Source organism: Dromiciops gliroides, chromosome 3 (assembly GCF_019393635.1).
Source record: "Dromiciops gliroides isolate mDroGli1 chromosome 3, mDroGli1.pri, whole genome shotgun sequence".
Classification (NCBI taxonomy): domain Eukaryota; kingdom Metazoa; phylum Chordata; class Mammalia; order Microbiotheria; family Microbiotheriidae; genus Dromiciops; species Dromiciops gliroides.
This window is the reverse complement of record NC_057863.1, coordinates 388,747,548-388,759,924: the sequence shown is the minus strand read 5'-3', so window position 1 is coordinate 388,759,924 and position 12,377 is coordinate 388,747,548. Positions and strand designations below refer to the sequence as shown.

Sequence of the window (12,377 nt, the reverse complement as noted above, 5' to 3'; positions counted from 1 at the left end):
ATTTGCTCACAGAGATTACTTTAGAGCACTTCAAAAATCCTGAATCAAAGATTTATTTTCAATATTAGTTTTGGTATTAAGTACATTTTACTTTATTTTCTTTTTTTTTTAAACTCATAACACATAGGTAAAAATTAAATTATACAATGTCCAATCCTGGTTTGGCAGTGTGAAGCACTGCTCCTTCTATCCCCTCCCCTTCCCTCACTACTGTCACCATACCATTGCCTCCTGAGCCCAGTGAGTTTCTCCATTCTCCAACTTGTAGCCCACCCCATAATGCTTACCAATTAACCCTACAGACACTGCAACCTCACCTGAGCCCAACCTGCCTACCTCACCAACAGACCAATGTGAAAAACCCATTGAAAGCTTTTCAACAGCTTCTGGAATCATCACCCCCCAAAACTCCATTTCTTCCTCTCTCTTCCCTCCTTGCTAAGCAAGGAGCCAAAGTCCCCTCTTGTCAGTGCAACCATAAGAGGGAAGAAAAAAAAAATCTCTTTTGTGAGATGAGATTAAGAAGGAAGGTGACGGGGGCAGCTAGATGGTGCAGTGGTTAAAGCACCGGCCCTGGATTCAGGAGTACCTGAGTTCAAATCCGGCCTCAGACACTTGACACTTACTAGCTGTGTGACCCTGGGCAGGTCACTTAACCCCCTATTGCCTAAAAAAAAAAAAAAAAAAAAAAAAAAAGAAGGAAGGTGATGGTAAGGGGTAAGAAATTCTATTCTGGGGGCAGCTAGGTGGCGCAGTGGATAGAGCATCCGCCTTATATTCAGGAGGGACCCGAGTTCAAATCCAACCTCAGACACTTACACACTTACTAAGCTGTGTGACTTTGGGCAAGTCACTTAACCCCAATTGCCTCACAAGAAAAAAAAAAAGAAAAGAAAGAAATTCTCTTCTGGAACCTAGAAAATCCCAGAGAGCAAAGGGATATAACTGGAGGAGCAGAACCTATTTTCCCATAGAGGGAAAATGTGGTATTTTACTGTACTTTCTTATAAAATTATGTGTTAAGTAGGTTTCTGTCTGCCAGCTAGGAACCTAACATTTATATCATTATGTTTATGAGAAAAATTGTTTTCCAAATCATGTTTTAAACAAAAAATCTATAATTTAAATTATGGCAGCATGAGAGAAGGGGGGGGGGGGGAGGAGCAGCAGCAGCCCTGGATTAAGAGTTGAATCCTGGCTGTTATTTATTACCTGTGTGTTTTTTGGCCAAGTCCCATCACCTCCCCATGACTCAGTTTTCTAAGAAAATCTTCCTAATCTAATCCCTTCCAACTTTTAATAATTGCTCCTCAATCCAAACATTTTCAGTTAAATGAGAATAGTAAACTGATAACATTCCATTCACCAGTCATACAACTCAATACTGATTAAGTGCACTGTGTTGATAAAGAAATCTAATACAGCCCTATACTCAATGAACTCACCAGTGTAAGGGGAGCTGGGGAGGGAGGGGGGAAGAATATGTCAAATACACAAAGATAAAAGGGAATAAAACATCCATCTTTTGCCTATAGATTCCAGTAAGGGTTAATCTACTAAAGGTAAAGTCATATTAGAAATGTGAAGGGAAATACAGTCAAACTATAAATAGCCCTCCACTAAGACAAACGAAAATTTAAAAGCACAGTGATTCAAAAGGCAGTATAGTGGAGTGGATAGTCACTTTTGGAGGTGAGGCAACCAGCATTCAAGTTCCATCTCTGACACATACCAGCTACATGAATCCAGGCAAGTCCAATGTCCCAGGTAACTTCTAGGGCTGTCAGATGCAGAAGAGTTGCTTATCTGCATTGGTAGTGGGAGTTTACTCCTTGGAAGCTCCCTAATTTAATGAAGTTATCAGTCCATACAAAACCCAAAATACAATAACAACTTACACTGCATAACTCTGCACTCCTAACTCAGCAAAAAATCAAAATCAACATTGCAGAAATTAGTTTCTGTAAATAAAACTAAGTTTAAAAAAGTGTGTGTGTTGTGTGTGTGTGTGTGTATTCCCACAGTTGTCATTTCTGTCCTGGTGTAGTGGAAGAGTTAGAAGAGTTATTAGCACTGGGAATTAGAATTTGAGCAAACTTCAACACAGATGCGGAAAGAAAGAATCCATTCCAGGCAGGGGAGTCAGAGTGGATAAAGACTCAAAGACAGGAATGAGAATGAAAAACATGAATGAGAATAATGGACAGAGAGCAATCCAGAACATACAGAATAAGAAAAGGGGAGTAGTAGGAGATAAAGCTAGATGGTTAAATTAAAGCTAGACTCTGGAGGTCCCTTAACCCCAAAGCGAGGGGGGGGGGCGGGGTTGATTTGGTGTTTTTTTGGGGGGGGGGGGTGGCAGGGCAACGAGAGTTAAGTGACTTGCCCAGGGTCACACAGTTACTAAGTGTCAAGTGTCTGAGGCCAGATTTGAACTCAGGTCTTTCTGAATCCAGGGCTGGTGCTTTTTCCCCTGTACCACCTAGCTGCTAGGGGTTTATTCTTTATTTGGTAAGTAACAGGAAGTTATCAAAGGTTTTGTATTAGGGGACATATCCATTTTCCACAGGTATTTGCAGAAGTGGAATATTATATATATGGTCAGATCCAGATGCTATACTGATTGGTTTACAAAACTACTTTTTTAAAAATCTGTATTAGAAGAAATAGATAGGTAGGTATGAAAGAGGAGAGATGGAGAATATTTGGAAATAAATAATGTAAAAACAAAATATGTCAATAAAAATTAAACAGGTATGGAAACTAAGGAATATCTACTGAAATCTGCTTTAAAAAACTACTTGAAACATGTACTTAATTACAATTTAACTTTATTAATCTTTTTAGTAGAGAAATAAAAACCCAAAAGTTATCTGTGATTATAATGCTTTATTTGCAAATTCTCAGTGATGACATAAGACCACTAACAACGTTTGTGTCAAAGAAAAGGCAAAGAAGAGAAAAAGAAAGGGGAAGATATCCATTTATGTATTTGGAAAGGAAAAGATAGGAATATAGTGTCAAAAGTCTATATAATTGGGGCAGCTAGGTGGGTGCAGTAGATAGAGTACTGGCCCTGGATTCAGGAGGACCTGAGTTCAAATTCAGCCTCAGACACTTAACACTTACTAGCTGTGTGACCCTGGGCAAGTCACTTAACCCCAATCGCCTCACCAAAAACAAAAACAAAAACAAAAACAAAAACAAAAAAAGTCTATATAATTTCTCTGCCTGTTTAGTCTAGATGAGACAATGAAAAAACAACCAGTCAGAGTCTAGCGTCCCAGTCCTATAAACTGCTAAACGCACCATTACATTTAATTTGACAATTCACCAAACATTTGACATTTAGAAACCTCGATGTCCCAGAGACATCTCTCTTTTTTTTTTTTGCAGGATAATGAGGGTTAAGTGACTTGCCCAGGGTCACATAGCTAGTAAGTGTTGTCAAGTGTCTGAGGCCAGATTTGAACTCAGGTCCTCCTGAATCCAGGGCCAGTGCTTGATCCACTGCGCCACCTAGCAGCCCCCGCCCCAGACATCTCAAATTCAAATTCAACCCTTCTCTCAACCTCCCTCTTTCTGTTGATAGCATTACTATCTTTCCAATCTCCCAAGCTTACAACTTCAGAGTGATGCACCACTCCTCACTTTCTCTCACTTCACCTATACAATCAGTTGCCAAATCTTGCATGTTTCTAATTGCCTTCTCACTACTCACACAGCCCCCAATTCAGTTCAGTCCTTCATCACCTTTCTTGTTGATGGTTGTAATGGCTTCCTAATTGGTCTCTTTTGCCTCAAGTATCTCCCTACTCTAAGCATTCACCACAGAGCTGCAAAAGTGATTTTTCTAACTCTAACCCAGTAGGATAAAATATAAATTGCCTCTGTTTTGTATTTAAAGTTCTTCATAAGTGAGCAGAATCAAGAGAACAATTTATACAATAAAAACAACACAATAAAAAAAATTGGGGGCAGCTAGGTGGCTGGATTCAGGAGTACCTGAGTTCAAATCTGGCCTCAGACACTTGACACTTACTAGCTGTGTGACCCTGGACAAGTCACTTAACCCCCATTGCCCTGCAAAAAAAAAAAAAAAAACCATCACCCTACAATATTTAAAAACTCTGATCAAAGCAACCAGCTATGTCTCCAGAGGGTTTGTGATGAAGCATGTTACCCACCTCCTGAGAGAGAGGTGATAGACTCAAGGTTCAGAAAGAGACATACTTTTTGGGACATGGCCAACTTGGGAATTTGTTTCACTTGACCTTGATTATTTTTAACAAGGTTTCTGTTTTGTTTGTTTTTTTAAATTTCTGTTTTCAATTAGGTATGGGGGAAGAAAGGAGGGCAGGGTTAACAACAGTGATATTCAAAAAAAAAAAAGATAAGCACTGAAACATTTTAAATACACAGATAAAAATGGCAAAAACTTCAAAAACAAACACAGAAAAAATAAATAGATAAATGAATGAACACAAACGGATGCAGTCCTTCATAGCCTGGTTCCCACATACCTTTCCAGCCTTAGTCCAACAAAACTGGTCTCTCTGTCCCTTGACCTTCCATCTCTAGTTTCTGTACCTTGGCACTAGCTGTCACCCTTGCCCGTAAATGTATTCCTTCTTTCCTTCCATCTCCAACAATCCCTTATTCTCCTCAAGGAATCGGACTCAGCTCAAACACCACCACAGAGCCTTTCCTTGATTCCCCACTCCCCTAATCTAACTGCCAGGGACCGCTTTTATTTATTATGTATACACTTAAATATATATGTGTTGTCTCCCCAACAGAGAGACCACAGGATGCTTGAGGGTAGGGACTGTTCCCTTTCGGTCTCTGTATCCCCAGCACCAACCACAGTACACAGCCCAAAATGCTTGCTGATGAATTAGACTGTCACTTTAATGAGTTATAGAGGCTTTTCCTGCTATTAATAAACAGCATCCTGCATGACAAATATTTATAATGTCAATTATATTCTAATTAAAAAGAAATCCAAAAAAATCAAACTCCTACTTCTCCTCTTAGTGTTCTTTTGTTTTTGTTTTTGTTTTTTTTTGCAGGGCAAAGAAGGCTTAGTGACTTGCCCAGGGTCACAGAGTTATTAAGTGTCAGGTGTCTGAGCTGGATCTGAACTCAGGGCCAATGCTTTATCCACTGGGCCACCTAGCTGCCCTGCCTTAGCGTTTTAATAAATTTCTATGACACTTAAATGTACATTTACTATTACTTACTTACCCTAGACTATACGACAAGAATATAATCCATACAAAATCAGAAAAAACCCCACTTGGATGCTACCTACCGGCAAATCCACACTGACATCGGTTCCATCTAGCAATGACACCCTACATGTAATAATGGACTTGGCATCTCCAGCTGCAGGAATGTGGGTAGCAGCTCGCTGGGCTTCTCTCAGGCGCTCTTCTCGGCATGCTTGCGCATTGGACCGGCGCCCCAACGTTCGTCGGAAAAAACTTAGCATCTTCCTCACTGAAAAATCAAAAGTAAAATGAAAAAGTTAGCATTCTTTTTTTTTTTTTTTGATGAGGCAATTTGGGGTCAAGTGACTTGCCCAGGATCACACAGTCAGTAATTTTCAGTGACTGAAGCCGGATTTGAACTCAGGTCCTCCTGACTCCAGGGCCAGTGCTCTACCCACTGCGCCATCTAGCTGCCCCTAGAAACTAACTTCTTATAGAAAGGAGATTATATTAAGAATGAGATCTGGGGACAACTAGGTAGCTCAGTGGATAAACCACCAGCCCTGGATTCAGGAGGACCTGAGTTCAAAATGACCTCAGACACTTGACACTTACTAACCTGTGTGACCCTGGGCAAGTCACTTAACCTTCACTGCCTCGCCAAAAACAAACAAAAAAATGAGCTCTAAGAGACATATCAACATTTACCAAGTGCCCACCATAACAGGGACCATTCAACCAACATTTATTAAGCACCTATGTAGTAGGTGATGGGGATATAGACAAAAGATATCTCATCCCTGTCCTGAAAGGGCTTACATTCTATCAGAGAAGACATGCACATAATAAATATATGATTAGGGGGCGGCTAGTTGGCGCAGTGGATAGAGCACCGGCCCTGGAGTCAGGAGGTACATGAGTTCAAATCCCACCTCAGACACATAACACTTTCTAGCTGTGTGACCTAGGCAAGTCACTTAACCCAATTGCCTCACTAAAAAAAAAAACAAAACAAAAAAAATAAATATATGATTAACTGGATGAGGAAAGCACCAGAAGCTGGAAGGGAATGAAGAAAGCTTGAGCCAAGTTTTGAAGGAAACAAAAATTCCAGAAGGCAGAAATAACATGAGGAGGGAGTGCATCCAGCGCAGCCTGTGCAAACGCCTAGAGATGGGAAAGTTCAATGGGTCAAGTACAGTACAAAAGGCAAAGTGTATACAGAAAAGAGAGTAGTTAATGATATGCATAGTAATATAGTATATGAGTCTAGAAAGGTAAGTTGGAGCCAGCTAGTGAAAGGATGTAATTGGCAAACACAAGTTTTCTGTAACAAGAGGGAATGGAGCCATCAGTTTAATAAAGACAAATATAAGCACAAGTGCACTTTAGGAAAACTTTGGCAGCTGTATGGAGATGAACTGGAGAAGGCAGAAACCCGAGGAAAGGAGAATCATCTAGAGGGTGTCAACCCAGACCAGGGCAAATGAGGGCCTAGTCTAGAGTGGTGGCTATGTGAGTGCAGATAAAGCAACTGATGGAAAAAATACTATTATTCAGCCATTCAGTTGTGTCTGACTCTTCACAACCCCATAGACCATAGCACACCAATGCTGTCCAAGGAATTTTCTTGGCAAGATAATGGAGTGATTTGCCATTTCCTTCTCCAGTGGATTAAAGCAAGCAGAGGTTATGTGACTTGTCCAGGATCACACAGCTAGCGTCTGAGGCCACATCTGAACTCGGGTCTTCCTGACACTAAGCCGGGCATTCTATCCACTGAGCCACCTACCTGCCTCCTAAAAGATACTATAGGGGTAGCATGAATAAGACAGGTTGGTTAAGTGGAGTGAGGGAGAATAAGGAATCAAAGGTAACTCAGAAGCTGTGAACTTGAGTGCCTGAAAAAGATGGTGGAATTGCTGGTAGAAATGTTTGATATTTTGAACTTGAGATCCCTACATGCTTTGTTAAAAATCAAGAGGGAATAGAGAAAGGAGATTATACTTTTATATTTTGGAGAAGGAAAAAAAATCTAAGAGATGGCAATTGAGCTGAACACTGAAGGACAACTAAGGATTATCCCTGAGGGAGAGGTAAAAGGCATCCTGACAAAGGGAACCATGTGCAAAGTAAGAAGGAAGGAAAGCATGAATCCCATTCACCTGGCTAAAGCACAGAGTACACAAAAAGAGGAGCAAGATACAGTTTTCCAGAGTATAAAGAGCCCTTAATGTTATACGAGGAACTTGGAATTCATTCTGTAAAGCTGTGAGAACCATTAGAGGTTTCTGAGTATAGACGTGACAAGATGAGAGCAAAGCTATAGGATCATTACTCTAACACCTATATGTAGGATGGCTTGCAACAGAACTGTAGGTGGGAAGACTCATTGTAATATAGTCTAAGTGATGGGTGAAGGGCCAAGCTAAGGTAGGGACACTGGGAAGAGAAAAACAGGGACAAATGAAGTAGGGAGGCAGAACCAACAGGACTGATAAGAAGCAAAAAGGCTGGAGTCAACAGAAATGTCAAGGCTTCAGTTCTTCCTGATTGTGAGGATAATGGCATTTAACATAAGTAAGGAAAATCAAGAGAATGTGTCTCTGAGAAACAAAGAGTATGCTTTTGGATATTATTAAGCTTAAGGTACTGATGAAAGAGGTGGGAGATGTTCAGGAATCAGACAGAGTTGTGGTCTGGGAACGCAGTGGATGGAGCACCGGCCCTGGATTCAAGAGTATCTGAGTTCAAATCCCCACCTCAGACACTTAACACTTGCTAGCTGTGTGACCCTGGGCAAGTCACTTAACCCCAACTGCCTCACTAAAAACAAAAACAAAAAAACAAACAAAATAAAGATTTGAGAATTAAGCACAGAGCTGTGTGAAGCTGTAAAAATGGAAAATTATCTCCAGGAGACCTTAGAGAAGCACAAGGACAGAATAATTTATTAAGCACATCTAAGGCATACAATGACACTACTGTCCCAGTTCTCCTTCCCCCAGTCTATAAAAATGTATATGCATACATGTACACATATATTCAACATGTCCAAAAAAGAGAACTCTATCTTTTCTCTCCCATCAAGGGCACCACTTACTTTCTGGTCACCAGATTCAAAGCCCTGAATCCCTGGCCCCCTCACTCTACCTCATACCACAAATTCAATTAGTTGCTAGTGCTACCTCCATAATCTCTCTCCCATCAGTGCCTTTCTCTCCACTCATACAACCATCACCCTATTTCAGGTTCTCATCCACTTTTGCCTATTCCAAGCATCCTAACTTTTCCCTGCCTTCAGTCTCTCCCTATTCAAATTCATCCTCCACACATCTGTCAAAATGATTGTCTTAAAGCAAAACTCTGACCATGGCATTTCCCAGTTCAGTAAGCCCTAGTGACTCCCAATTGCCTTTAAGGATCAAATACAAACTCTTCTATTTGGCATTTTAAATCTCTTCACAACCTGGCTCCAGTCTACCTTCTCAGGTTTATTAGACAATACTCTCCTTCATGCACTCTATGGTCCAGCCAAACTGATCTTGTTATTCCTCATACCGTCCATCTCCTATTTCTGTGCCTTTGCATGCCAGGAATGCACTTTCATCTCTATGAACCCCAACTAACTTTCAAAGTTCAGCTAAAAAGCTACTTCCTACCCCATCCTCCCAGCAGTCAGTGCCTCCCCACTTCCGAAAAATCTAATACTTTACTTTGCATTTCTTTTTATATTGTTTTCCCATAGGAAGTAAGCACCTTGAGGGCAAGGGAGGGTTTGCCTTTGTCTGGATATACAAAGCATCTAACAATTCCTGGCACTTAACCGGAATTTTAAAATGCTTAGTTTACTCAAGATAAAGTAGACAAAGTAGAAGTGGTCAATAATTACAAGAGGTCAGGGAGTAAGATGACCAAAAATGGCCTCTACAACTAAGAAGTCCCTGGTGACCTTTGAGATACTATTAAGTACAGTGGTGGATCCAGAAGTCAGACTGCCAGGTGTTAAAGAGTGAGTTACAGAGGTTTGGCAAAGGAGAGGGAGTTAGGCTAATAAGTAAGCCAAGAGGCTAAGGGAAATAACAAAAGAATGAGAAGTCATTTATCTTAGTCTTAGTATGCAAATGGAACACATTCTAAAAAGGGGAAACAATACATTTTTAGCTCCAATATAGTCCAATGGAAAGTATCCACGGTCTTTTTAAAGAAGCAAGACACTGATTTCTTTTTAATCTGAAAAAGACTATACATAGAGTTATTTTTTTAAAAGTACAAAAGTTACTTCAACTAACTAGACAGAAAAGAGATTAAAGGAAGCCGAGTTTCCTCTACTGTAGACATTTAAAAAAAAACCCTTCACATTTGGTTAGGATTTTAATGTTCTTTCAGGAACCAAATGGCACAAAGGGGGAAAAAATGAAAACAAAGCTCTTGCTTATCTCACCTGCCAACAGCCACTAAATTTCATAATCCCAGCCGAGAATTTTATTCAGAGGACCACATGAAATCGTGAGCCCATTCAGTGAAAAGCTGCTAAAAAAACAGTCTGCAACATCCCCCTTTACCAAAGCCGACGACTATCTACAAATTTAGAAGAAAAAACCCGCCCCTTTTTAGAGACAAGTGCATTCTAAAGCTAAACAAACAGCAATGGCTTACCAGGTCTAACTAGATCTTAGTAGGCTCCAGGGGGACTGGAGGGTGACTGAGCACAGCCGTAATATTAACCCAGCTTCTCCCCTCCGGGACATTACAGCCTTTGTTTAAGGAAATAGGCAGAGATTCACCACTAGGAAATGCAGCCCCAGTCACACCTGAAACTCGGCTCTCCGTTTCTATTGGTTGCAAACCACTCCCCTTTAAATTAAGCACTAATATTTGAATTAGGGGTATGGGAAGGGTCAACACGCGGCGGCATCTGCCCGAGCACTCGCGGCCGCTGGTTCCAGGGCGGGCTCTAGGTAACCCCCGCTAGGCTGGCACGGCTTGCCCCCTCCCCGAGAAAGCTCCGCGCCCCAGAAAGGGGGCCGCGGCCGCCCGGCCCAAAGGCTCTTTTGCAATGTAAAGAGTAAGAAGAGAGGGTAGGGGGAGGCGGTCAGAAAGGAATGCAGATCCTCGTCGGGGCTTGCCCGGGGGGGAAGAGGGCAGAACCTGCTCCAGAAAGGGACGCACCGAGGGAAACGAGGTGGTTCCGGAGGGGGCGGAGGGTCTCGGAAGAGAAAGCTTCTAAAAGAGTAAACGGGACAAAGAAAGGCACCGGCCCTTCCCCGCTCCTTTAGCTTTTTACCAGGGGCAGGCGGAGGGCGCGGGGACGCCGAGGAAGCAGAGGGGCAGGAGATGTCCCAACCTTGGCTTAGTTTCGGGGAGCAGCCTCGGGAGGGAAAGGGGGAGGACTACCAGGGAGTTTCAGAGAGGCGGCAGCGGGGGGCGGAGGCATGTGTGGAGGCTGGAAGAGTAGGAAGGAGCCCGAGGAGTTCTCGGGAAGCCCCCCCACACACCGCCACCCCAGGAGTCTGGGGGCTGGGAAGGCGGGGGGGGGGGGCGGGGGCGGGGCGGATCAGCAGCGAGCTCAGGCTGGAAGAGCGGCCTGGCCGAGCCCGGGCCGGGAGCGCTCTCCGCCCTCCGGCCCGCGGGCTGGCAGGCCGGCCAGCTGGCGGCCCCGGCTCCTCGCTCACCTGGTGGCGGCGGCCGCGGCCGCGACGGAGGAGTCGAAAGATGCGGCGGCGCGGGCGGGCGGGGGAGGCGCCGGGCCCGGAGCTGCGCGCTCCCCTCTAGGCGGGGGTCCCCGGCCGGCCGGGCGAGGGCGGGATGGGGGCGGTGGTTCCTCCTCGGGGACTTCGAGAAATGGCGGCCCCAGCCGGCGGCGGGCGCACGCTAATCCCCCCGGGAGAACCTGCACCTCCCCCCCCCCCCCTCCCCTGGCCCCTTTAAGGAGCTCCCAAAGGCCGGCCTTCGGGGCGTGGCCTCGCCTTAAAAGGGCAACTACGCCTCCCAGGAACACCTCCGGCTGGGATGGGAAAAGTTCTGCGCTGTGGTTTAAAAGGGCAATTCCGGGAGAGGACACGCACCTGAGAGATTCCAGGCTCCGAGTTTCTGGGAGCGTCTTCCTTCCCGTGGGCTCGGCCCTTTCTCCCTTACCGAGTGGATTAGCATTTTATCGCCTCCCCCAAAGGGGGCATATACACGTTTATTCTTTCCGCTCCTAGTTTGGCTACTAATTACCCACGTTCCTGTGGGTAAGTCATTTCATCCCTCAGGGCTTCAGGTTCCTCACCTGTAAAATGAGGAAGTTGGACTATTCCAACTACTCCTGAGTTTGCCTCCTAATTTGTGTCTCCGAATTGATTCTCTCCCCATTCCAATCCATCTTCCACCTTAGCTGCTTAAGACCCAAAGCTAATCAAAACCCTCCCTTCTCAAAAACCACAGTGGCTCCCTATTACCCTGAGAACCACAAACTCTTCAGCCTGGTCCCAACCTACCTTTCCATGCTATGTCATCTTTTTTTACCTTTTAAAATAAATTTTTAACAAGGTCTTTTTTTTTTAACCATCACCAAAATCCAAACTAGGCATCCCAGTACCCTACAAACCAAAGAGCCATATAAACAAATAATTCCGTATAACAAATAGTATTTCTTAAAGACAGAAAAGAAAAAAGGGGGGGGGGGAATCATCGGCACAACTAATCAATTTATCAAAAAAGTTTGAAAAATATTAGAAATGTACAATATTTGTGGACCTCCCATTTCTGCAAAGGGGTGGAGTGATATCCAGACTAGGTGATACTGCACTACTAGATGTTCCCAGAATTTGACTTTCTATCTTCCATTTACATCTCTTTGTCCAAAATGTCCTGAAATGCACTGTGTCCTCTCCTGATTCTTAGAATCCATAAATTTATTCAAGGTTCCAGTCAAATACCATACTTTGTGTTCAAAGCCTTTCCCAATACCCTCTTGTCCCCCCCCCTCCAACCAATTGTTAGTGTTCTCTCCCTCTTCGAATTATTTAGCTTATATTTATGTACATGTTATTCATCAAGTACGTGGGTTCTTAACCTTTTTTGTGTTATAGACCTATTTCTTAGGCAGGCGAAACCTATGGATCACCCTCTTCTCAGAATAATGTTTTTAATTGCATAAGATAAAGGAAACTAATTGTA

At 43.3% G+C, this 12,377-nt stretch overlaps 1 protein-coding gene across 1 annotated transcript in view; it reads right to left on the bottom strand.

Annotated features, from left to right (window-relative positions):
- The window catches only part of EPB41L5 (erythrocyte membrane protein band 4.1 like 5), an 87,635-nt gene extending 76,542 nt beyond the window's left edge, over positions 1–11,093 (bottom strand). The window contains 2 exon segments of the mRNA XM_043998003.1: positions 5,315–5,502; positions 10,889–11,093. Coding sequence (XP_043853938.1) covers positions 5,315–5,494 — 180 coding nt within the window. The 5' untranslated portion in view covers positions 5,495–5,502; positions 10,889–11,093.
- Positions 11,094–12,377: the final 1,284 nt, after the last annotated feature.